At 39.1% G+C, this 23,991-nt stretch overlaps 5 protein-coding genes across 9 annotated transcripts; 2 read left to right on the top strand and 3 right to left on the bottom strand.

The window, feature by feature from the left end:
• Positions 1 to 1,181: 1,181 nt before the first annotated feature.
• On the bottom strand, positions 1,182 to 4,331 carry Mesh1 (Metazoan SpoT homolog-1). Its single transcript, XM_065481581.1, has 3 exons — positions 4,088 to 4,331; positions 3,109 to 3,308; positions 1,182 to 3,047 (listed from the first exon to the last, which is right to left on the bottom strand). The coding sequence occupies exons 1-3, from the start codon at positions 4,242 to 4,244 to the stop codon at positions 2,817 to 2,819; spliced, it is 588 nt and encodes a 195-aa protein (XP_065337653.1). The 5' UTR covers positions 4,245 to 4,331; the 3' UTR covers positions 1,182 to 2,816.
• A 2,324-nt stretch (positions 4,332 to 6,655) lies between these two features.
• LOC135938074 (probable transcriptional regulatory protein Pmob_0807) lies at positions 6,656 to 8,326 on the top strand. Its single transcript, XM_065481584.1, has 6 exons — positions 6,656 to 7,071; positions 7,272 to 7,462; positions 7,523 to 7,641; positions 7,701 to 7,831; positions 7,884 to 8,046; positions 8,096 to 8,326. Exons 1-6 carry the CDS (start codon positions 6,671 to 6,673, stop codon positions 8,294 to 8,296), a joined length of 1,206 nt encoding a protein of 401 aa, XP_065337656.1. The 5' UTR covers positions 6,656 to 6,670; the 3' UTR covers positions 8,297 to 8,326.
• Pgant1 (Polypeptide N-Acetylgalactosaminyltransferase 1) lies at positions 8,307 to 12,573 on the bottom strand. 2 transcript variants are annotated; one of them, XM_065481576.1, is made up of 11 exons: positions 11,977 to 12,573; positions 11,632 to 11,853; positions 11,412 to 11,578; positions 11,028 to 11,205; positions 10,763 to 10,972; positions 9,449 to 9,566; positions 9,209 to 9,394; positions 9,020 to 9,154; positions 8,851 to 8,964; positions 8,649 to 8,792; positions 8,307 to 8,591 (listed from the first exon to the last, which is right to left on the bottom strand). In XM_065481576.1, the coding sequence occupies exons 1-11, from the start codon at positions 12,147 to 12,149 to the stop codon at positions 8,445 to 8,447; spliced, it is 1,794 nt and encodes a 597-aa protein (XP_065337648.1). In that variant the 5' UTR covers positions 12,150 to 12,573; the 3' UTR covers positions 8,307 to 8,444. The 2 variants fall into 2 exon arrangements, with proteins under 2 accessions (XP_065337648.1, XP_065337647.1); XM_065481575.1 differs by having other exon boundaries at positions 11,632 to 11,868; positions 11,977 to 12,571.
• A 418-nt stretch (positions 12,574 to 12,991) lies between these two features.
• Positions 12,992 to 16,753, bottom strand: LOC135938071 (transcription factor E2F8-like). 3 transcript variants are annotated; one of them, XM_065481580.1, is made up of 8 exons: positions 16,590 to 16,753; positions 16,195 to 16,416; positions 15,889 to 16,132; positions 15,764 to 15,830; positions 15,597 to 15,697; positions 15,127 to 15,379; positions 14,943 to 15,068; positions 12,992 to 14,222 (listed from the first exon to the last, which is right to left on the bottom strand). In XM_065481580.1, the coding sequence occupies exons 2-8, from the start codon at positions 16,323 to 16,325 to the stop codon at positions 13,813 to 13,815; spliced, it is 1,332 nt and encodes a 443-aa protein (XP_065337652.1). In that variant the 5' UTR covers positions 16,326 to 16,416; positions 16,590 to 16,753; the 3' UTR covers positions 12,992 to 13,812. The 3 variants fall into 3 exon arrangements, with proteins under 3 accessions (XP_065337652.1, XP_065337649.1, XP_065337650.1); XM_065481577.1 differs by having other exon boundaries at positions 15,597 to 15,830; XM_065481578.1 differs by having other exon boundaries at positions 14,943 to 15,050; positions 15,597 to 15,830.
• Positions 16,754 to 16,882: 129 nt separating this feature from the next.
• Positions 16,883 to 19,292, top strand: LOC135938073 (dynactin subunit 3-like). 2 transcript variants are annotated; one of them, XM_065481583.1, is made up of 7 exons: positions 16,883 to 17,016; positions 17,084 to 17,200; positions 17,252 to 17,366; positions 17,430 to 17,514; positions 17,567 to 17,737; positions 17,798 to 17,916; positions 19,093 to 19,292. In XM_065481583.1, the coding sequence occupies exons 3-7, from the start codon at positions 17,277 to 17,279 to the stop codon at positions 19,180 to 19,182; spliced, it is 555 nt and encodes a 184-aa protein (XP_065337655.1). In that variant the 5' UTR covers positions 16,883 to 17,016; positions 17,084 to 17,200; positions 17,252 to 17,276; the 3' UTR covers positions 19,183 to 19,292. The 2 variants fall into 2 exon arrangements, with proteins under 2 accessions (XP_065337655.1, XP_065337654.1); XM_065481582.1 differs by lacking the exon at positions 17,084 to 17,200 and having other exon boundaries at positions 16,917 to 17,061.
• Positions 19,293 to 23,991: the final 4,699 nt, after the last annotated feature.

Genomic DNA, 23,991 nt, shown 5'->3' with positions numbered 1-23,991 from the left:
CCGATTACTTGAGCCAGTTAAGGGTTGATCAGGTGGTGGTGACAGCTCTCTCAGCCCTCCGCAAACCCACCCGCCCGCCCGCCGCACTCCACCCAGCGAGAGAGAGAGAGAGAGAGAGAGAGAGAGCAAAGCTTTTTGATGCCGCAAACAACATCATCAGGCTCATAGGCTCATTTGCCGCTGCCGATGAAGTTCATTCTTGTTTGCCACATAACAACGACCGACGCACAAAACGCAGCGACAGGCGGGCGCCGGCGTGTCATTCGTTTATTTGCAATATAGTCGCAAACAGCGCGCCCGTTACATAAACGCACACACACACATCTCTGGTGTGGTGCGCGACACTGCACGCATTATTGACTACCATTATTATGCTCGGCAATTATCGAGCGCTGCGTGCGTACGTTTCTGTGCAAAACACGGCTGCTATATAACCGATCCACCCACTCGCAATTTGATTCTCTATGCGGTAATCAAACACAAATGACGCCACGCAATAGCGGTCGAGTCTGTTTTTTCGCAATCTGATTGATTGCGAAATCAATCAGCTCCGATGCAATCAATTTGGACTGCTGAGTGAGACGCAACTCCTATAGAAATATATTTTACATAAGGTTGATGAAAATAATCCTGAACGCTAAAATTTGCATTAGATAATTTTTCTGGCTTGAAAAAAATAATTTATTAACGATCGAATTGAATGAGGAGTACGAGTTTGACCTTTCAGTTCAGCGGCCGTGAGTGCTAGAGCAAATTTTCGTCATCCCTTTTTTATTATTGACTCGTATTTATAAAATAAAAATGTTGAAATTTACCTTAAGGGCTTAACTTTATGAAAACTATTTTACAAAAATTAAAGCTAATGCAAATCCGTTATATTCCTGGACGCATTTATCCCAAATACTTTGCTGTTGGGAAATTTTTGCAAAATTTAAATTTTTAAATTATTATTTCACACATCTTTTGCATTCCCCAGTTGAGGAGGTTCCAAAAATGTAAAAGTTTATTGAAATCCAATTACTTTTCAAGAAATTCAGGCAAGTTTGATTTTTTTTTAATTACAAAGGCATCAATTTAGCGAACCTTATCTTTTATCGAACACTATTTAATGGTAGCCAAAAACTTAACATAATTTTCGGATTTTAAGGTGCTCTTGTTGTTGAAATGAGCGAAAGCAAATATTCAATTCAACTAATTTTTATTTGAGTTTCAGCATGGCATAGTACACACAGATCTTCTCGCATGCATCCCATCTGATTGTAAACAACGAACACAGAAAATGCAATAATACCAATAATATTCAGGGAAGGGGTTATGAATAAACTCTTGATATAAAGAATTATATAATAGAACACGGCATCCGGATCCGTCGCTGTTAAACAGTCTCGGCACTTTTAAGAAAAGTCCTGTGAAATCTGATTAAAATCAAAATTCAATCTATATGTTGCATTACAAACAGCGCCTAATAAAAATTTATCAATAAACACTAAAAATACCCTCAGCGAAAATTGAAAAAGGATTAGGAGCTCAGCTCCGCACCCGCTACAGATCAAATATTTATTTGAGTAAACAAAAACGCAATATGTACTTCTGTCAACATTAAACCAGTATACCATTGTGATTTCCCCATGAACTTGCTTCGCAGCTAGTCTAGCAATTTCCTCACTCCAGGCCCATTTTTACATGTTTTTGAAATATTGGTTAATAATTATTAATCAACACTCAGATAAAGTTATTCTCAACATTTTGCTACTTTTCACAATTTGTGATAGGTTAAACTGTTTTTAAAAAACCTTTAAACAAATTAAAAATTACAATACTGTTATGTTTGAGTAGTTTTATTGCATATTAGCCATGCAAAGGCACATATAATATTATATAGAGGTATATTGCTTGAATTTCCTTTATTGGATAAGGTCCAACTAATTTTGATTAATCTTTTTAGTTATAATAACTAGAGCTGTGACATTTAGACGGTAAAAACAGTTCTTTGATAAAATAGGTTGGATGCAAATGGTTAATAAGCTGAATTTTGTTGTTTTATACTTAAGAGAATTAATTTTTCCCATTTGTTCGAACCAGAATTCCAAAATTTGGTTGATCATGAACCTTTTAGCTGATTTTAAGCATGGTTTTTGACTTAGTATTTGTGCTTTTTTGATGAAACCAAAAAGATTGGACGCTAAGAAAAAATGTTTCATCTTTTAAATTTCACAGCCCTAAGATAACTCTTTTCTATCGATGGGAACACACCATTTAGTTTGCAAAAGTTATTATGTTTTTTCGTTAAACTTCAGTACTTTTTATAAAAACTAGTATTTTTACTAGAAAATACGATTTTTATAATTTTGCAGAAGATTCCAAATTTTTCCTGAAATGTCTGCTTTGAGAAAAACGCGAAAGCAGAAATGTGATGGATTGTGCTACAGTTTTAATTTTAAGTTAAGTTGTCATAAAATCAATCTCCATTTTGGCCATTTTAAAATTGTTTGTTTTATCAGCTCTCCAAATTTGGAAATATTTTTTATCTAGCAGCTGAATTATAAAGCCAAACCCTTTCCACTCAAGGTATTTTCAATTTTAAATACAAAATAGTCCACTTAATGAACATATCTAGATAAAAAATTAAGACATTATTTAACCAAAAAGCTGTTACAGCTGCAGAGAGATATCAAAATTAAAGATTTGAACGTCCCTAATTCGAAACATAAAGTTTCCCTTTCATCAAAATTTAAAATCCAAATAATGGTAACACGAAAAATTATATTTTCAGCTCAATGGGTGTGTTCTCCTTGTCAGTAAGAAAAAAAGCAAATTCACACCTTTTCGCCCTTATCACACAGTTCAAAAATTTTCTTTTCCAGTTCGTCATGCGTGCCCTTGAGTCCCTGCACTACTCGTCGGGCCCACCTGAAGTACTCCCTCACTCTTTCATCGTCCCAGTCTTTGGGCCGCCCGTTCGGAGAAGACAAGTCCCTCAGGTTGTACAGTTTGTCTGCCAGCTTAACCAGTTTTGCCTCGTGGCTCTTTTTTGGCCCATTTTTCACCTGCAATTTCCAAGCAAATGAATAAGTTGCGATTTTCTAGATGTATTTTATAATTCCATGCCTGGGCCTCCTTCCGCTCCTGTTTTTCGAGTGTCCTGTCGTCGGTGACTTCAGAAACCACGGCTCTCACTTTAGGACCAAAGTGCCGCTCTATTTCTTCAAAGGAGGTGTCCGTGTCCTCGACAGTGTCATGCAGAATGGCCGCCTGTAGCACGATGGGGTCTGTTATCCCAGCCTCGTTAGTCAAAATGAATGCTGTGCCTGTGAAAATCCAAACAATACAATTCTCTGGTTGTTTATTTATCGTGTTCATTTTTTTACAAAAGAAGGAAATACACAACGCAGGTTAATCGTTGTACTTAGATTAATTAATTGACTCTATTAATTAGATTAATTAATTAATTAGATTAATTATTGGCTCTATTTAAATGCGCGGAGAACTTATTTTAGGCAGTGCTGTTTTTTTTGCTTCAGAAAGAAAATCACGGGTCGCAGGACGTTTTTGAAAGTGTCAAGACAATCTGTCGAAATTCACACCATTGATCAGACACTTTTGGGGAATTTTGAGAACGCAATAACTCATTTTTAAAGTTAAATGTGTGCGTCGTTGGACTCCTCCCGTCAAGATTGATCGAATGAACGCCTAATTTGAGGTCATCGCGGTCAAGGTTAAAGGTCGACAAGGGTCATTTTCGAACATTTCAGGAGATTTTATGCAATTTTAAAAACACAAAAACACCCCTAAAAAGTTCAAGGTGGCATTTGGCTTCATTTTCGAGTAATCCCATTTTGAAATTTGGAAAACAGGTAGAGGCCAGGGTAGTGGTAGTTGCAATAAGTTACAGAAGAGGATAATTTCGAAAATTTTAATTTGGTTATAAGACGTTTTAACTACCAACACGACGATAATATGCGTAACTGTAAAAAATATCATATTCAAAATTAAAATAGGGGCGAAACAAAATTCCAAAATTCGAATAAATTAATTTTAATTCAGATTTAAAAAAATAATTAGATTTCATTTGAACCATGGTTTTTACCTAGTGGGTGATTGATGTAAGGAGATTTGTCGTCATTTTTCCTTCTCTGGTTTCTGTGCTTGTGAGCGGCGAAAAATGCGCACCGAACGAGAGTGGCTGAAAGGTGCTCGTCGGGGCAGCTAGAAGGGTCGAAGTTGATCACTAATTCCTCTGTCATTCTAATCGCTTAATCGTAATTATTATGTTTCCTTCGAGACGAGAAATGGGGCAACCTCCACTTCTGTTTTTGTTTTGGTTTTCAATTCAATGTTCAATGATCAATGGAAGCGGCACTACATCTTTCGGAGAAACCACTAACCACAGTTTTGACTATGGACGATCCCATTTCAACCCCATTGCTACAATTTTAGTTGTACCAATTTCATCATGCTCTTCCTCTGCCTGGGTTAAAAATATTTTTAAATTATCGAAAATTCCTTTTAAATTACCACCCCGTCAGGACTAGACCAGACCAACTGTGGTTAATTTTCGCAATTCTGAACTTGAGAATTGGAGTTGCAAAAATAATGAATTTTGAAAATTTTCTAATTTTGAGTTTGGAAGTAGAATTACTTGAGAACAAAAATTCCAGTTCTATAAATGTTCTGCCTGCAAAGTTCAGAATTGTCATGGGACCACTTTTAAACACAATTAATAATTTTCAAAATCGTATTCAAATATTCATTTAGATTTTACTTTTAAATTTTGAACCTTCCATTTTGACTCTTTAACAAAATGTTTGGAACTATATTTGTAGATATACAATTAGCTTATTTGTCAAATTCCCATTTGTTAACTAAATGGAAAAGGATGCATCTCTCCACAAAATATTCTATATTTTAACTAAAATGCCAAATAAAACATGCGGAAAATTGCGATCAAACCCGCAAATAACAGTTTTTTGCAATACAGTTGATTTTTAAAATGCGGTTTTTGTGAACCCCAATCCCAAAAATCTATTTACCAGCTCCTGGCAGTCGATTTTGGTCAGAAAACTGTTTCAACTGGTCCAGCAGTTTTTCATTTTTTAACAATGCGCAGTCTGTACCACCTTTAGAGGTTTTTGGTTAATTTGACTGCCATCTGCAGACTCTCAATGACATTGATTATGTCGTAGAGTCATCACAAAACGCAAAGCAAATATTTTAAATAATTCAAGCAGCTTAATTTTTTAAGTATAAATTAATGGAATGAAATTCCTGTGTGTTCTTTGAATCAACTAACTATTCCATTTTACATCTAACTCTTACCCCTCCTTTATGAGGAAACCACCATTAGTGTGCTGATGTTAATTAAATATATATATTATAATATAATAGGAGTAGTATATTTTAACAATTCGTTTATTTTAATCAAATCGATGAGTTTGCACAGCTATGATCATTCTAAAAACAGACTTTTAAAACCTATGAGGACGCAGTGGCTTTTCAGGATCATAAAGAGCAGGATCCTTCAAAAATTTGACGTTCTTCAGCATGACTGGCATCATACCCAAGCTCCTGGCTTTTGCAATTTCTTTGGCTACCTGCTCGTGTTTGTGTTTGCACAGTCCAGTAATGTGTCTACCATAGGGTCGGCCAGTAAAAGAGGAGACAAACTGAGACAGCAGCCGAAGATTTTTGTAGCTTGGGGTGATGTCCATCTGGCACAGAATGCATTTCACCTTCTCCTTTTCGTATGGATTTTTCATTTGTGATGCGGGCAAATCATTTCCTCTCTCAGCAAAGACCTTTTGCAAGACAACCTCTTCGCTCTTGCTACTAGGGTTTTCTGGAAATGAGGTGATGACAGCCTCTGATGGTGCTGTTACGGAGGTTGAACTGAATCGGGTGATGCGAGTGAGCAGTTTTCGACTAGCCAAATTTCGCAGCATTTTTGCCTGAAAGATAATCAAGATAAAATATTTCATACTTAATGATAAACAAAGCACGGACATTTTATTATATTATGAATCACACAGCCTTAATTAATTAGTCCTGGTCGCGGTAAGATTGCGCATCGCTCGACAAATATACCTAAATTGTCATATCATAGTTGAATTATTGATTTTTTTGCCCTTTGCTTCAACAAGGAAATTCTCGTTTGGTTGTTTTAAAAGGCGCAATTTTTCCGCTACCAGTACCAGGGCGAAGTAAAAAGTTAGTTGATCTTACTCGATAAAAAACAATACATTTTTAAACCGATAAGAGATGGCAACTTGAAAAATATACACATATTCATGCACACATGGTCAAATCGGGTAAATAAAATTTAGAAAATGATAGAAAATCGAGAATGAGATGAAAAAATGAGTGATCTGACACATGAAACCAACTGTTAACAAGGCAATTATTACGTACCGATCAAATTGAAATTGACTTGAGTCGATTTTTCCAGCTAATTTTCTGATAAACAAAACCAAACGCCTGTAGATCTCACGAACACAATGTTGTTATTTTTTAGCAGCTGGTAAGAGATGGTTTTTTGTTTATCTTCTATTAGAAAACCGGTTATATTGCAACACCGCTACCAGAATGCATCATGGATCACCTTAAACCGGTATACACTGAACGCGAAAAATATACCGGTTATTACGCCGGACATGTGCGTGCGCGAGCAAATCATATGGCGGGCGTAAACAAGACAGTCTTTGTCACTGTAGGCTCGACAAAGTTCGACAAATTCACCGAGGTTTTGGTCACCCCAGGCGTTTTGAAGGTACTGAAAAGTCGAGGTTACACCCGGTTGAAGATCCAGTACGGAAATGGCTCGTTTATTCCTCCGGACTGCAGTCTGGAAGGCGTGCAAATCAGCTCGTATCGGTTCAAGGACTCGCTCCAGCAGGACATGTCCTCTGCAGACCTGATCCTGAGCCACGCAGGAGCCGGCACGTGCCTCGAGGCTCTCGGACTGGGCAAGAAGTTGGTCGTGGTTGTCAATGAAGACCTGCATGACAACCACCAAGTGGAGCTTGCCCAGAAATTCGCCGAGCTAGGCTACCTCTTGTATTGCACTTGCGGCACTTTGTTCAAAACCCTTCAGAAAATGAACTTGAATAGTTTGAACGATTATGTACCTGGAAATCCACAGCTTTTTGCCGATTTTCTCACAAAAGCCATGATTTCAGAATCTGAAATATAAATTGATGTAAATAATTTTGTAATGAGAAAATAAATGTGCATCTTTCTTCAAATAAAAAATTAACTGGTCTTTGTTTTTTTTTCAGATTTAACATGTCAAGGCTGCTTTTAAGTTTGACTGGCAGTTTGTGCCAGCGAGCTTCCGGGATTCTAGCCTTTAAAAGGTGTGCAGGTCACAGCAAGTGGCAAAATATCAGACACATTAAGGCACTGAAAGATAGCCAGAAGAGTAATATGTTCCAAAAATATTCTCAACAGATTAAGGGTGCCATCATAGGTGAAGTCTAAGCAGAAAATTTCAGTTTGGTTATTTGCAACTAAAAATTTACGTCTTCAGAGGCTGGTGGAAATGCTGATCCAAAGACGAATTCAAAATTGAGGAGCATCATTGACCAGGCCAAGAAAAGTAATATGACTGTGGACGCCATTGAGAGGGTTATGACTAGAGCAAAGCAGGTAAAATTTCATCCTCCATCTTTTAATCGCACTCTTTAGTCAATAATGACATGTTTCAGAGTCAAGATTTAGGAAAATCTGCTTTTGTGGAATTGAAAGGACCAGGAGGTTGTTGGCTAATTTTGTCTGTTGTCACCAACAACGTAAATTCACTCAAAAGTCAGCTCAAAGGCGTCTACAGAAAGTGCCTGTGAGTATTTTAGTAGCCCAATTGTTTGGAAATAATATTTGAATTCTCAAAGTTTCCAAGAGTCGTCGGGTGGGGCCAAATCCTTGTTCGAACATAAGGGTTTCGTGGTTGCGAAACCGAAATCTGGACCACCCTCCGTGGAAGCAAGCCTGGAGCATGCCATTGAGGCTGGCGCGGAAGACGTTATATTTAGAGAGGAAGACGGACTATTAGAGGTAACTATATGATGCGGATTCGGAGCAAAAAATGACCCATAGAAATTAGTTTCAGTGTGATCCTGCTGACTTGCTACAGGTACAAGCACTGTTGATGCAGTTCAAGTACGACGTCATCGAGTCATCAAACAGATTCATCCCCCATTCAAAGGTAAAGCTGCCCGACGACGTTCTTATGGCAATATCAGATATGTGCGATAATTTGTTACAATTGCCAGAAGTTGTGGAAATTTCGGACAACATAGAATAAAATTCGCAACTTGTTTACAAAACTACAACACATCAAATCTTTTAATTAAAATACAAATACTCTTAAAAAAACAAAGTGGAAAATGCAAAATGCATAACGAAAAACAAGGTCAAAAGCGTGTCTAGTTAGGTGCTCTAGTAACATTTTGTCATGATGTTGGTGGTATAAGTACATGTTCAAACTGGAATACTTGGAACTTGCTATCACTGCAGGGAGCTACTTTGACATCCTCTTCAGAGTGGACGTTTTCAATGTCAATGCATTTGCCACTTGCTTTGTGCTTCAGTTGACCTCTCTGTTTGAGAAACAATCATTAGAGTGTGTTACGTGACAAAGAGCCTGGATTTTTCACCTTATTCCACTCCCATTCCTGATTTCCCTGCAAGTCGTGGCATGGCACCAACATTGCTTTCTCCACACTCAGTGATTTGGTGGCAGGTGCTTGAACACAGTTGAATTCTCTACGCAATTCTCCCTTTTTGGAAAGGGAGTAGAGCTGCAAAAATTGCAGGATGTTAAGACAAGCTGCTTGTGTATATTGTAGATTACAATACCTGATTTGTTTCCAAATTATTGTGACATCCGTAAATTCCAAGGTTGTAATTTGAATCCGAATCGTGATTCAAATTGTCAAAGCAGAAGTTGGGCGTGCTTGCCTCATTACGAACCTATTGTGCAATTTGTTTTAAGAAAGCGTACTACGAGGATTAGTCTCTCCCTCACCCTTCCATAAGCAATGACATCTTCATCAGGTATGTACTTAGACGGATAGACGTTATCCAGGAACCACTTGAAACTCTTGCATTTCATTTTTTCACGGAATTTCCTTCTCGCTGATATGTCTCCGATGTCGATAGTCTGCAGGAGATAAATGATTAGGACAGTTGCAAGAATCAGTCTCATTATACATGCCTGCAAATCACTCCTGTGCATGTAGAATAGTCGTTTGTAGTCATCCATCCAGACCTCGACAACTCTGGCTGTGTTGATGCCGTGGGTGTCCTTACCACCTGGGAATGTGTATGGGTGGAAAGGCCGGAAAATGTGGCCGACGCGGGAGCAGGGCATCACCTCCAAAGATCCGCCGCACATCCAAACCTACATTTTGCAATTTAACATAGTGGTCTAATAATATGCCAAGCTGTCCATTACTCTGAAGGACATTTCAAGGTTTTCTCCTCCCCAAACGTCCATTTGTTCATCGTATGAGCCCACTTCCCAGAAGTAGTTTCGGTCTATTGCAAATAATCCTCCAGCCATTGTAGGAGACCTGGGAATTAGTGATATTTTTAGTTGGTTAAATGTTGCATGTAATTTTACCAAATTTAAATTATACTGATTGGCTTAGCTATGTACGTTTTTACTCATAATGGAAAGCTAGTAGTGTTTACTGGCATCAGTTGGACTTTAACAATCATTTGTAAGATATTTTTTCCAATTTAATTTACCGATAATCATTTATTAAATATTGTTAAAACAACTGAATTAATGACGACGCAGAGAGCATGCAGGTCATTCAATTCATGCACATAATAAAATCCAAGAGCCCTCCTTTGCTTTCGTGCTACCAACAAAAGACAGATCTTTTATTTTCCACACCCGGTACCATCTGGACTGACTTGCCCAGTTGCTCATCAGCCGCGGCCAGTAATATGGCCGCGCCCTTTTTTCCATTCTGAAAATCAGGGTTTTGGCTAGCCAGGATGCCCAACTCTCAAACCCATTTACCCCTAGATGCCGCGTTCAAGAGGAACCTTGAGAGTAAAAAAATGAAATAACACTTGACGCTGCACAGTAGTATGAGAGAGATTTTCTCCCTTAAGATTTTACTAAAAGCTATCCATACTGCGCAGAGCTGAGTCATTTGATGATTTATATTACTTTAGAAAAAAAATAGTTCTAGTATATTTAAGCATTTCTCTTTTTTAAATTAGTCTATTAACAACTAGGTCATATATATGTTATGTAACAGTTGGTACTACCAAAAATTATTTTCCCAGACTACTTGAGATAGTTTGATAAAACATTTATACAATTCTGCAAAAATTAATACATCAATAAGAAGAACAACTGAGATTCCTCCAATGACTCAATGAGGCCAGTGCGCCCATGTTATTCAAATGAGTTTTTAGGGTGTCACAAATTTCAAAAAGGTGAACCGATCTAAAAATTGGAAGCGTATTTGCTCTGTCGTGGCAAAATCAACAGAAATTTAAAGATAATATTTGTGGTCATTCCTCTTTCACAAATTTAGCAAACGATTATCGCTCTATCAGCCTTATCACTTTATTCCTATCCAGTTGAAGATTTGGTTATTTCATATAAACATTGGAATTTCTATATTATGATAAAAAATCAGGTAAAACTGACTCCAATGTACGAAAATATATCATCATTAGACACGCCGACCAGTAACCACAAAACAAATTAATTTATTACTTAAATACTACTTAATACTAATTATACCTCGTTGCTCCAATGGCACTTCCTCTTCGGATTTTTTCCTCCTCAGGAACGTGGATCCATGTGAAGTGACCACTCCATGTGAAGCCTCCAACTTCAAAATTCTCGGAGTGCACGTGAGAGTACTCAAAATTCTTTTCACTGATTACATCTATAATTGGAATGAGAACGGACGTTCTTGACTCTTTAATGCGCTGCAACAAGGGTTCCAGCCTGAAAATGTGCTGATAAGTGTTTGCTCTGCTCAGCTTGTTCATTTCAATTTTACCATTGCACAACAACTTCACAGTGGGAATCAAGGAAAATGAGAACGTCAGCAGATGCCGCTCTGGCTCCTGCCAACCGGGCTCTTATAAGCCCAGACCTTTCTGGCAATCGAACAAGTTTCACTTTATCGGCAGGAAGACGAGTTCTCAAATAATATTCCAGTTTGCCGTGCAATTCCTCTGAAAGTTTTTTTAAGATTGAAAAAAAACTAAGCACTCCTCTAACCTAAAATATTATCTTCTGTGATAAAAAGTAATTGACAGTTCTCAATTGAAGCAAATTGACACTTGAGTGGACAAGTCTAGCTTGAAAGATTCTGACATTGATATAAAAGCATCTCCACTTAATTGGCAGAAGACAAGCGCAATATCGATTAAAATATTACCTCTATCACTGAAATCGTCGACCAGAACAATTTCCTTCAATAGGTGCGGAGGCGAGTGATTGAGAACGCTGTGAACCGTTCTCATTAGTGTGCTCCACGCTTCATTTGTGAAAATAATAACGACGCTCGCTGACGGCAGATTGTTTGAAAATCTTTGGTTTTTACACCTAAAGATGACCACTTTTAAATAAAGGAACCGACAGAATTTTTTTGGCATTACATTGGGTGCCGGGCATCTGGCACTGTCCTTGTGAGTGAAATTTTGTTGCTGAGGACTATGTTGAAGGCCTCTTTTGCCATCAGTTTTTCGGCAAGGGCCAACTCTTCAGGGTCCTCCAGCTCACAAGCAGCACCCTCATCACCAAGACCGGGGATGATTCGAGCCTCGTCTTGAGCTATCATTGCCTCGTAATCCTGGTCGGTGAGAGCGCTTTGCTCATACCTTAAAGGTACATCACTAAAACATTAACACACACAAAACCCCGTTTATTTCCAAACTTAATTATAAGCATACAGCGAAATTGAGGCAAAAAAATCAATTTTAAAGATAATAAAAATTGCCAACCTCTGTGTCGGTGCCGGTGCCTGAACATATTTTTCTCTGATGATCACTTTTTGCTCGACTGACGAGCTGGATCTCGTGGACAACCAAAGGATCACAATCCCGAAAAATAAGCCGGCAAATAGAAGCTTGGATGCCCATTTTCTCCTTCTACGGTGGCCGAACATAGAGAACATGATGTCGTCGAGCCTTGAGCTGTCAATGAGATCTGCGTGGAATCTGTGCTGCGCTCACCGGCAGTGGCGGCTCATTATCACTAAAAGTGACGCGCTGCATACGTTTCAGATAGTGGCCAGGTAATATTTAATATGTGGCACGGTAGACGTCAAATCCGCCGTGGTATTGTGTCATCAGCAAAATTTCGCCGACTGCTGATGACTACCATCTACCATCCATGGTTAAATAAAATGCTCACGTAACCAACTGGACGGAATTTACACAGATTTAGGATCACCGATTAACGCTTGAGAGGGTTTCCGGTCCATTTGCTGTCCTGCACCAAATTTTCATTTGACGAAATTGATCACTTTCCTGTGGAATTCGATACGTGTTTATTTGGACAGCTGGATCTCCAAAGTAGGACGAGGTTATTGGTTAGATCTGCACGCATGGACGATACTGATTGGCGCTTGTTTGCGACGACTCAGCTTCCACTTTCCCGCCAAATGAACACAAACACTAACACAAAGAAGCTTTTTCAGCCAATCAGAGGCTGTCTCAGAGTTTCGTACCTGCTACGCCCACGAAAAACGCCGCACGCGCCCTTCTACGACTCCTTCGCGCGGGCGTAACAAGCAATCAACTCTGAGATGGCCTCTGATTGGCTGAAAAAGCTATCGACCTGCCACCTGCCAGTGGATGCTGAACTTCGGACTCATCATTCCATACGAGTGAGCACGTGAGCAGGGGCTGGTTTAAGCGTTCAAGCTCACCTGAACTGGAAACTGCTGTGAAGACTAAGACTAGAAGTCGCAGAGAGTGATCAGAGTCTGAAGTGGAAATGGAGGAATGAGAAATGTTTGTTTTATAATGTGCAATAAATTAAAAAGAGCGTTTATTTGCAACAAAGTATTATTTCCACTTTTCAAAGTTTGTAGCTGACTAGACTGCGCAAAGGAAGCCCAGCAACATGCACAATTGGATAAGAAAATATACACAATACCCAACACAGTAAACAAACATAATGAGAACTTCAGTACGTCGTCATACATAAATATATATAGAGGCACTAATTTGCTTTTACTATTATCATAACATTTATTATCATGTCGATTAGATAAGTGCAAAGCTGGTCGAGCCAGCAGAGTCGGTAGAGTTAATGGTAATGGTGAGCTAGTCTGAACAGCCGCATCTTCGCACTGCGCATCAATTACAAGAGGGCATTCGGTGCGTGCGAGCCCTATTGTGAGTTTACGCACGACAGCCGCGCTAACCTAGAACGCAGGACTGAACGACATCTAGCTATTTACAGAGTAAAATTTTAATCAAAAAGTGGCACAGCGAAATATGTATGTAAATTGATTGCGGCTTGATGTGTTTGCAGCAACAGAACAACAATACAATAATCTGAATTAAAAACAAGAAAATATAGTTCACCACGTGAATTAAAAAATTAATTGACAAAAAACACGAAACCAGCTCTAACCGCGCAGGCAGTTCGTAATAGTTCTTGGGTAATGGCACAGTGTGTGACAGCTACGGAATATTCACAGAGCGGCAAAATACACGATATTATCTCAGCCAGCTTAAAGTATAAAATCAGCAAACACAACAAATAAAATCAAATTCACTCTACTCAACTGCTGCCAAGTCTAATTGCCTGGGAGCGTTTGGAAATATTCAAAGACTCGAGCATTTTCCCATAATTTCGGGACCGTTGGTCCGGAATGGAATGCTCAGCTGGCCTTTCCGCAGCATCTGCCCGCCGCTCTTCGAACTACTCGAATCCGGGAAAACTAACTTGGGCGGCTGGTTCGTTTCCAGCAAGCTTCGCAGGGCTGACCGTCCGTTCACACCTTCCAACTCGCAATGCTCGCGGTTTTCTATGTACTCGAGATCTTTAGTGGAGAGCTGGTTTTCTGTGCAGAGCAGGTCGATTTCCTTATCATCCTTTTTCTCCTGCTTGACTTCATTGCTGGCTGCTCGCTCAAGCCGCAACCGCTCTTCTTCTGCGACTGCCAACAAGATGCTGAACGCTGACAGTTCTTTGGTCCCTATATCTTTGCACAGCTTTTTGCTCACAGAAAAATCTGCAATTTAATTTTAACAAGGTTGGTAAGGTATGCGGCATTTGAACAATTGACATGAGATCATCACGAAATTTTAAAACGCCTAAATTAGGCTCTAGCCCATATAAAATAGTGTTGTTTGATGTTTGAATTATGTAGTGTGAAAAGTTTAATTTAAAGTTGAAATCTCCTAGCCCTAAAATATTCTTCCCGTCCAATTTTTTCAGGTAAAATTTTGGCCTTGATTATAGCTCGATTGAAAAAAAATCAAAATTTACTGTAGCGAATATTCAAACGCACCCTAAACAACAGAGTATTGTTGTGCCTGAATTGTATATTGCGCCTCAGACATAAATGATATCGCAGCAGAATCCATTTTCTAGTGCTAGAAATTTGTACAATGCTTTGCCAGTTTCAATGTGGCTTGAACCACGATACGAGAAATTTGTGTCAGCTTTAAAATAATTTCTGTATTAATTTCAAGAAATTTTATGATTCAGGTGAATTCTTGGCATTTGTTGAACATTTACGATTTTTGTGTGTATTTTGTTTCTGCATTGCAATTGGGGGGCATATATTTAGAATTGTAACAATATCTGATGTATGACCTCGCCAAACGACAACAAAGATGATATACTATACTATTGCTGAGCTGTTCAATTTTAGTTTTTAGTTCAGCTAAAACTGCATTTTTTTGTTATCTATTGTGTGCGTGCTTAAACTTAAATATTCAACGCTTACCATTCTCTGAGAAAAGCACAAGCTTCCGTTTGCAGTCACTGTTTGTTCCGCTCTTTGGTTCCAGCACGGCCAATGTATTTCTGACTCGGCGTCCAGCCCCTGTCGGCTCTGCAGACGGCACATAAACTGAAATTCGCCACTTTAAATTAATACCTTTAACGGTTAGCTGTGCTTTGAATCAAACCTTTCTCTCCTGAGTGGAGGTTGTCGATGACTGGGCCACAGTATCCGTAGAAGAGTCTGCGGCGAGTGCATTCTTTGGGGGGAAGCTTGCAGACGAGTCCGACAGCGGTTAATACATTGGCCACATCATAGATTCGGCGAATTTTATTCCGCAGCTGCTTGGTGGTGTCGGCATCTCCGTCACTTTTGTTGTCTGCGTTGTCCTCGTCTTCGCCACACAGAAGAACTCGCCCAGCCCAATCCAAACTGACCGTCTGTGTAAGAAATAAAGACATTGTTTAGAAACCATGTTTGCACAATAATTGTTTGTGAAGAAATATAACGCATTATGATGAAATACACCGCATTACGACGAAATACAGCAACAAAAAGCAATATTGCGATAGCATAATCATAGCAACTTGACAAATAAATTGATGCTAGCTGAGAAAGAAATAAACAGTTTGAAAGCAGTCAGGGGAAATTGTGTACCTCTTTTTTAAAGAAGAGGGTCAAAAACTTGAGGCAAGTCCCCCCAAGTGACTTGTTCTTCCAAGTAAGGGGACCTTTAGGTTCTGGCGACTCCTTCAGTCCTGAAAGAATGCAGGGTCTTTTCTTCACAGTCTTTGCTTCCAGCAAATTTTGCAACAGTTTCTCACTGGGACTTTCAGTCTCGCAAGGAGTGATTGGAAGGTCGCTGCTGAGATAGCCAGGGTCCAGATTATCCTGGAGAGTAATTTTATTTTTATTTTTTTAATTCTTTGAGGTTGCAAGTTTATTTTACCAGCTCCTGCAGTCGATTTTGGTCAGAAAGCTGTTTCAACTGGTCCAGCAGTTTTTTAACATTGCGCAGCCCGTACCACCTGTAGAGGTTTTTGGTTACTTTGACTGCCATCTGCAGACTCTCCATGACATTGATTATGTCGTAGAGTCTTCTTCTGCTCAGGTTGAGCTTCTCTGCCAGCACCTCCAGAGGGATATCTGTGTTGGTGCCGGGTGGTAGGTCAAGGGGGTAGAACTCCAAAAACCTGTTTTTGTTTAAAAAAAATAAAATTTAAGTCACAAATAAAAAAAATATCAGAAAACGAACTTTTTGCATATTGCCAGCAGAGATTTGTTCTTCCGAAGGTTAGGGTCATCTTTCGCCTCGGAGGCGCCCAGAATAGGTGTGGCCTGCATCGTCGGCGTCGCTTTGGTCGATGACGAAATTTCCTCGGACATCCCAAAGGCACTAGAATGTTCGCAAACCAAAAAGGAAAGACACGGTTTTGGCGGCTCCTACGTCTCACAACAAACAGTCGCGCAATCAAGGCTGAAAAGCGAGGCAAAAATCAATTTGAGCGCGGACGTTTCGTGCACCGCCCGCCGGTTTGCCGCATAATTTTTCCGGCTTGGCGCGGCACCATTTTCACGCGTTACTCGGCACTTTTGCCGCCGTCCGTCCGCGTCCCGCCGAAAGCAAGGGCTACTGAAGCGGCTACTTACCACGCAGTGCAGTAATTGGTGGCAAACCACGCAAATTTCGCAGAAATCATTCCAATCAATCACGCCCCGGTCTCCGAAAATAAAAATGCCTAGTTGGACCTCCGCTCTAACAACTGAACTTGCGAACAACGCCACAGGCCACACGTGGCGCTGCTCACGTGGGCGCCAGCAAGATTGGAGTATCAAGGTCACTTGTGGTCATCAAGTCTAGCCAATTGGAGAATGCAACTAAATGCGACGCACAAGTTTAACGGTGCAGGTGTTAGATGGCGTAATCAGTGCCAGCGCCAGGCTGCGCCAGCCTTTTGTGCTTTACGTGTCGTCACTGTTCACTGTTGTCTATTTTCTTAGGGTTTGAAGTGAAGCAAGTGAAACAGAAAAAGGATTTCTGTTTTGGAAGAGAAGGGCCGACGACATCGACAAATACGTACATATAATAATTTGATTCTCACCCTTCTCACCACTAATCAAGGTAAAAATTCCACTCTCTCTAGAGGGTCTTGAGTCGAAAAAGAACCCTACAGACAGTACAGACGTCCCCGGCACTGGCGAATCCCCTTACTTAGCAGTGGTTGGAACATTAACGTCCCACCCTAAACATACAACTAATTGTAAGAGGCAACAGTTTTCCCTGATATTGAATCGCGTTGAATTGATTTCAGGATCTACTAACCTTCGGAGATAACCATGGATTCAATTGATGTTATTGAAAAAAGAATTAAATTCTTGGAAGGGAGGATTTTTGGCAAGAACAAGTCAGTCGAGCCGCAACCTGAGGTGCAGTAATATTCACACACTATCAAATAAAAATTGATTATAATAGATTTTTACTTTTTTCAGTTGGCAGCAGAGCTTTTGAATGTGAACTCAAAAATGGTTTCGGCTTTGTCACACAGGGACAGCATTAATTCAGTCCTCAGCCGATGTAAGGAATCACAATGCTTTTTTATGTTCTATATCTAAAAACATTTCTCTAGTGGATCAGTTGGAGAGTTTCATGGATCCCATGTTCACCGCCCAGAGTGGGCTCACCCCTGAGACAAAACTCGAGTTAGTCAAAAGCTCAGAAGACGAGATGATAGAGATGATGGCAAATCTTGAGCAGGTTCACAAACTAGCTTCATCACTGGACAGTGAACATATAAAAAGTTAGAATTGCAAACTATCTTTATTTAACAACGAATTGTATCCTATTTAAATTTTTGCAGAGGTGCCTGATCTGACTTCTGAATTGGAAAAACTCACTTTGGTGTTCTTGAATTTCAAAGATGAAACTACCAATCAAACCAGTGAAGTGCAGGCGCTGCTCAGAAAATACAATGAAATTGTATCCTTTTCAACAAGTTATATTTATTTAAATTACTCCAGGTTAAAATATCTTAATACTATGCACGTTTTTATCAACAAAACAAATTTACGTAAACCCAAATTTCAAATTTTGAGATCAAACTATGGAAATTGTGCACTCCTCGCTTACTCTTAACAAAGTCAAGTTACTGCCAGACCAAAATTTATTCACTACTTGGCCAGCTAAATGAACAGGGCTGCCCTCGAAACCTCTATGTATTTTCCGCAAGGCTGGGAGTTTCCCATACGTGTAGTGCAGTGGTTTTCCTACGGTTTTTATAGGTTAAGTGCGGTGTATGGCACTTTTAATATAAATAACTCGAAATAGACCAGTTTTACCATTAAAACTTATGTTGGACAGTGTCTGAAAATCTGGAGTTCGCAGCGTTTAGTTTTTTAAATGATTTTTTCATAATTAAAAAATTGTCTTTAACAAATTTTAATAAAACTTTGCAAGAAAGCTAAAAAGACGAATTTTTTTGCAAAAGCGTGGGAGGAACTAATCGCAAAAAACCTGCAAAAACCGATTTATTCCCATATCCAGCCCTGATTTTGAGCCAAAAAAATGATAAACATGTTAATATGGCCCGTGCTAGAAGCGTTATTTGCAAAAATATTTTCATCTGATGCTCCTCTGAAAGTGTCAGGCAAGAATAAATTCTCATCAGCTTAATTTTCCGATGTCATGGAAAAACTCACCTCATTGTCAGTGATATCTGCCATGAGATAATGGTGAAAATATGATAAAGTAATCAATGTTTCTGCAATTTTCTTTTTAATAATTTCAAAAGTGTATTTTTTAATGATTCTACTCGCAAACGACCGGTTAAAAATCAATCGTTTGCTATTAGGATCATTCTAAAACAGCGAATGGTTATAATTTGCCATATGGCATGCTTTTGCCTGTTTGCAAACCAGTGTTTGTCCCACCATCTAAGGGGCAGTTGGACACTGTCGGTGGGATCAGCGGTTCCGCGGGTGCATTTAACTGCCAAATTTTAACGTTCTTCTGTAATTTAGGAGAGAGGATGCCAGCTCTTTTAATTATTTACTACCGAATTTATTGTTTGTGGTCAATTACTCCTCATTGAAGTTAACAGCGCTCTCTTTGTTAATTTGGTTTTCTCTGACAACTTTTCCTTGACCAACATTTCAGGTGAATCTAATATCTGCGTCACTTGTGAAGTGGGATGAAGTGGTTACAAACTATGAAATTGAGTCTGCACCAAAGAAGATAATTGACTAAAGTCTAAAGTCACCAATTTTTCAATCTAATTTATTTAAAAAAAAAAAACTGAATTTTCAGCTATATAAATTTCGTTAATAAAGTCATCAAGCTTAATTAATTTACAACTAGCAATAATTGTCTTTATTATAAGCCAAATTATTAATCGCTAATTAATAAAAAGATATATGGGGCTTAGAATATAGGTCAGATGATATAATTATTTTAATCTCGTTCTTTAAGACGTATAATGCGCTCGCAAATATAAAGACCAAAATTGATTTTGCCTAGGGTTAAAGTTTTCCTTCGTCATCTTGAAGCACTGAAAATAAATGCAGATTATTGGATAGTTTGCCTTCCATTTGTTTCCTGTTGGCCTTAGCTGGTAGCCATGAACTTGAGGTCGTTGGTAGCCTCGTGCCTCAATGATGGTTCTGTGCTTTCTGCTCACTGGAGCTAATTCGTGCCCAGAGAGAGAGAGAGAGAGAGATGCATTTATTATTCGCCAGCTGTTGTTGACTAATTGCTTGAGAGAATCAACTGGATTTTAATGCTGTCCGCGTTGTTGGAATCAACCCAATCATTGTTTCACTGGTATTTTTGCACATTTCTTATAGAAAATGTCTGTATTCAACTTGAAAATCAAAATATAATTTGCGAATTAAAAGAAAAAGCTGCTTTTTTCTTATTGTACATGCTTAGCAAAATTATTGTAACCAGGAAATGTCCGTTATAAAACTCAACTTTTCTTATTCACATGCTTCAATCGCTATTTCAAAGATTATCGTCGTGGTGGAGAGCGACATAAATAGTAATTAGTTTAATTACGCTGTGTTTACAAGTTGATTGACCAAGTATATTGGTTAACTTAAACAGTTATTCAACAAACTTAGTTCTCGTTGCATTGATGCAATCCTCTTATAAGGGTTTGCAGATGATTCCATACCCAAAATACACACGTCCAGCCAGTCCAAAAATAGCCCTTTAAATTCGAGCAGGTGTTCTTGCACAGCCTCTTAAAGGCACCTTTACTGCAAGAGTTAAATTGAGTTGCAATGAATTAATTTCATCCGTTCGAGTAATTTGATTTTTTGAAATATTTTTATATAGAGGAATGATTACTTTGATGCGTGCTTTGGTGGGTGGTGCGCACCCCTTCGGCAGGTGGCTGCGTGTCAACTCAAGAGGAAATCGTACGTTATCCTAGGCGTTAACTCATGTCAGCAACAAACATGAGGAGACCCTGCCAAAATGTGACACAGACGACACTCAATTTTTTATGCTTTCCGGCTATTTCTGAGGCGCAAGACTTTCAGCCCCAACGGCTTTTTCAAATCGAATCAAAGCAGCTTTTTGGAGAAAGTTTGAATTTTTGTGATCTGGTGCAGCCTCAATAAGCCTCTTTAAATGGGAAATATTTCAACTTTCTGGAAATTCGGACAGAAAAATTGCCTATACTTAAATATAAAAGTTCTTTATGTAGTCAAAATTATTAATTTGAGATATTCCTCTTCAAACTAACAATAGGATGAATATTGTTAGTAATATGCTTGAAAGTATAGAAAGGATGAAGTGAATTGAAATGATGTTACAAAACACTTTGAAAAATTACCGCATATTTTACGATATTTCAAGAGCAAAAGAAAGGGCATGAAATGAATAGGTGCTGAGTCACCAAAATGCGATTTTTAAATAGCATTATTGTTTTTCGTATGAGGAATGAGCAAATTAATTAAATAACAAAGACTGCGTAACAAACAAGGGCAGCGTTGTCCACAAATGACGCACTTAGTGTGTTTCTGTGTTGATTCACGCTGCTTCGACACACCTGCTAGCACCACGGTCGCCGAACTGAAATGCGCTTCCTCTTTCGTCGGATGTCGTATGTGTGTTGGATTGCGTCACGCACAATTTCGTTACCGTAAGTGGGCTCCTCTTATGATCAAGGTGAAAATTAACTGCCCTCTCCTAACCAAGGCTCCTCTCAACAGGCGCATTGTGGCGGTGTGATTTTTTTTATCAAATCTCCATTGATCAATTATCTGTGAGTGCAGTTAAATTGGGCTAACACGTTTCCAAATGTAGGGCAGCACCTTTTAGCTCTCGGCTCCGTGGGGTAAAACTCAAGTTCATCATTTTGCTTAATTGCGAGGACACTTTTAATTGATGTAGATGCGATATAAGTTGGTTAACGCCTCAATTGATGTAAAAAGGAAATCAATGTGCAATTAAATGTGTTAAAAGAAGGTCATTGTTATCTTTGAAAACAATGTGATTCATACTTTATAACATTTTCGGTACACTTCTGATTATGAGATAATTTCGACATTGAAAATTGTAAAAAAACGTGTACGTTTGAGAGTGCAAAGTAAACATTTTAAGAGCTTAAATATTTTTTGCTCTTCACTTACACTTTATGCACTTTTAATTAATTTGTTATTATTGCTGATGCGCGTAAATTGCAAATCAAATATTTTATAGCCGTGGCGGGCAACAAATTCTGTATTGATAAAAATCATAAAAACTGATTTTCTTGTTGACAGCATCCAATAAATTCGCACATCCAAAATAATCAACAATGAAGTTAATGAAGTCTCTTCACCTTGAATGTTGAAGCTCCTGGTATGCAAATGAGTTTGAATGATAAATTTTTTATCTTTTTGGTAACTGCAAATATTTGACGTGATGACCTATTTATACGAAATTAATTGAGCTATCAAGTTTTTAGTACTTTATAACTGCTGATTCAATGTGCAGAGTGCACTCACTATATCAGCCTTAAACAACCTCTTCGGCAAGGCCGGAGGCAAATAAATATTTACCGCCCGGACTGTAAATTTCGATTTGCGATCGCCGCGTGCCTTCGAATGAATGGGAATTCGCGAGAAAACAAACGGACAGTTAAAAAAAACGAAAGTAAAGGACGCACGAGAAAGCTCTGCGGTGCGTGTGCGGCGCTTATTCAATTGTCGCGTCCCACGAGTGTTTGGAGTGTTTGCCGAGCATTTCGCACTTTGTCACTGCGTAATTACCTCCTCGTTTCTTGCACTAATAGTCTTCTTGATTTGCTAAATTGACATCGATCATTTTCGTCTTGCTCGAGTGCGACGCCGAAAAGTAGGCCGTCCACTTTTTACCTGAAGCAGGTCATGCCGTGCAAGTAGTGAGCTGCTTTTTACTTTTCTTATTCTCTCGTCGACTTTGCTTCATTTCACTTTCTTTTCTCCATCCACGGATACCCTAGGGAGAGAATAAGAGAGCCGTCGTCGTGTTCTCTCCTTCTTCCAACTCGCAACTCCAAAAATTCTAGAATACACATGACTTCCTCGTCGTCGCGTATGCCTTGTTTTCGAAGCTGACGAAGAGTTCAAATTTGAGCAAATATTGACGGCCGAGACACAAAGTCTGTGCCCAGCTCTCGAGTTGAGGGTCTTTCTCGTTGGACGGACACCTTTGCAGTTTGCACAAAGCTCGCGAGAAGTAGTGACTCACCGGCAGGAGGATTTTCAGACTGGAACGGACACTCACCCATTCACGTGCACTCGCAGACGAGAATGTTGTGCACCTCCGTCTGAACTTCTCGCGACTAATTGTCTTCATATACACACACTATACGTGCGAAGGATTCTCTTGTCGGGACTCGGTATTAAGTTAATTGTTATATTGTAAATACAATCTAGTTAACGATCGGATGCAAAGACGGAAACGTGGAACAATAAAAGATATTTTAAGATGATAAGAGTTGCCACATGCAATTTATCTTTTTGGCAATGCGCAAAAATTCAAATTGGTAATATTTTTAAGTTTTATAATTTTTCTGCTGAGTTTTGAAGCCATTATTTTCGAATTGAAGATCCGTTACTAAAAATCCGAATATAAATAAAAAAAATCTGTAATTGATTAACGATCACTGCAGATTTTGTTTCCAAGAGCATTGTGTACATTTAAATTGAGTGCAGATAGTAATAACAGTTTTATAACACCAACTGAACCTTCATTTACATTAATTTGTGAAGTTATAAAAATACAGGTGCTGCAATGGAGTTGATATGATATCTATTTTTAGATTAATATTTAGGCTGTGGGTTGCAAAACAGTATTTTTATATAAGAAAATAATAAACCTAGTCAAGCTCCTATTATCAGACACTAGATTTCAAGAAAATCTACTATGTCAGACACAAACAAGCACTCCAAATATTTTGGACAAGGCCGTTAGAGTCGATTTTGGTTGTGAAACGTTTCTAATCAATATCTGCGCGGTCGAATTTTATCAGCAGAACACTTCTTCATCTTAATAAGCAAATTATTAATTATTGCTCATTCAACACGATTAATTGGCATGTTTCTGATAAGAAACTCTCGAACAATTTACGTTGCACAGAAGTGTGTCACCAAAGAAAGGGACGCGCGGCGAGAACTATCGGAACCGGGCGTGACGTCAAATTTCTAGTATTCGGCCAGAATGGAAAACCGCGGCGCCCGGTGGAGAGGTGTACGGTGCCTCCGAGGAAAATAAGCCACGCACGTATGCTAATGATTCGGTTCGATGAAAGTTTCGATTGATGCCAGCCAGCTTTGGTTGTGCGCGCGCCCTTTACATTTCGAGAGCAGATTGGCCGTGAACCTGAAATAACTTGACCGCCTCGCGTGCGTTTGCGATGAAACATTGAAATTCTCGGCTGATTCGCTGGGTGAAAGTGCTGATTAAGCGAGGAAGCGAGAAGCGGATCAGCTGCCCCACTAAGCATACACATATTATTGTTATATCTCTTTGGATCGGCTGGTGTGTGGTGTGGGTGGTGTCAACAGAGGAACGTCTAGGGTTGCC

This window comes from Cloeon dipterum, chromosome 2, assembly GCF_949628265.1.
Source record: "Cloeon dipterum chromosome 2, ieCloDipt1.1, whole genome shotgun sequence".
Taxonomy (NCBI): domain Eukaryota; kingdom Metazoa; phylum Arthropoda; class Insecta; order Ephemeroptera; family Baetidae; genus Cloeon; species Cloeon dipterum.
The sequence above is the reverse complement of the archived record's forward strand: the minus strand, read 5'-3'. Positions and strand labels throughout refer to the sequence as shown.

Bases quoted from the DNA above. Each gene is read 5' to 3' on its own strand.
- LOC135938071 (XM_065481577.1), bottom strand. From the start codon at position 16,325: ATGTCCGAGGAAATTTCGTCATCGACCAAAGCGACGCCGACGATGCAG. The intron at 16,133-16,194 runs GTTCGTTTTCTG...AAACAAAAACAG, and splicing joins CTGCTGGCAATATGCAAAAA to GTTTTTGGAGTTCTACCCCC. The intron at 15,069-15,126 runs GTTTGATTCAAA...GGCGAATTTCAG, and splicing joins CCTCCACTCAGGAGAGAAAG to TTTATGTGCCGTCTGCAGAG.
- LOC135938073 (XM_065481583.1), top strand. From the start codon at position 17,277: ATGGATTCAATTGATGTTATTGAAAAAAGAATTAAATTCTTGGAAGGG. The intron at 17,515-17,566 runs GTAAGGAATCAC...ACATTTCTCTAG, and splicing joins TAATTCAGTCCTCAGCCGAT to TGGATCAGTTGGAGAGTTTC. The intron at 17,917-19,092 runs GTATCCTTTTCA...CCAACATTTCAG, and splicing joins TCAGAAAATACAATGAAATT to GTGAATCTAATATCTGCGTC.
- Pgant1 (XM_065481575.1), bottom strand. From the start codon at position 12,149: ATGTTCTCTATGTTCGGCCACCGTAGAAGGAGAAAATGGGCATCCAAG. The intron at 10,973-11,027 runs GTAAAATTGAAA...GCACATTTTCAG, and splicing joins TGTGAAGTTGTTGTGCAATG to GCTGGAACCCTTGTTGCAGC. The intron at 9,567-10,762 runs GTATAATTAGTA...ACTAATTCCCAG, and splicing joins AGTGCCATTGGAGCAACGAG to GTCTCCTACAATGGCTGGAG.
- LOC135938074 (XM_065481584.1), top strand. From the start codon at position 6,671: ATGGCGGGCGTAAACAAGACAGTCTTTGTCACTGTAGGCTCGACAAAG. The intron at 7,642-7,700 runs GTAAAATTTCAT...GACATGTTTCAG, and splicing joins TTATGACTAGAGCAAAGCAG to AGTCAAGATTTAGGAAAATC. The intron at 7,832-7,883 runs GTGAGTATTTTA...GAATTCTCAAAG, and splicing joins GGCGTCTACAGAAAGTGCCT to TTTCCAAGAGTCGTCGGGTG.
- Mesh1 (XM_065481581.1), bottom strand. From the start codon at position 4,244: ATGACAGAGGAATTAGTGATCAACTTCGACCCTTCTAGCTGCCCCGAC. The intron at 3,309-4,087 runs GTAAAAACCATG...GGATTTTCACAG, and splicing joins TTACATCAATCACCCACTAG to GCACAGCATTCATTTTGACT. The intron at 3,048-3,108 runs GCATGGAATTAT...TGGAAATTGCAG, and splicing joins AGGAGCGGAAGGAGGCCCAG to GTGAAAAATGGGCCAAAAAA.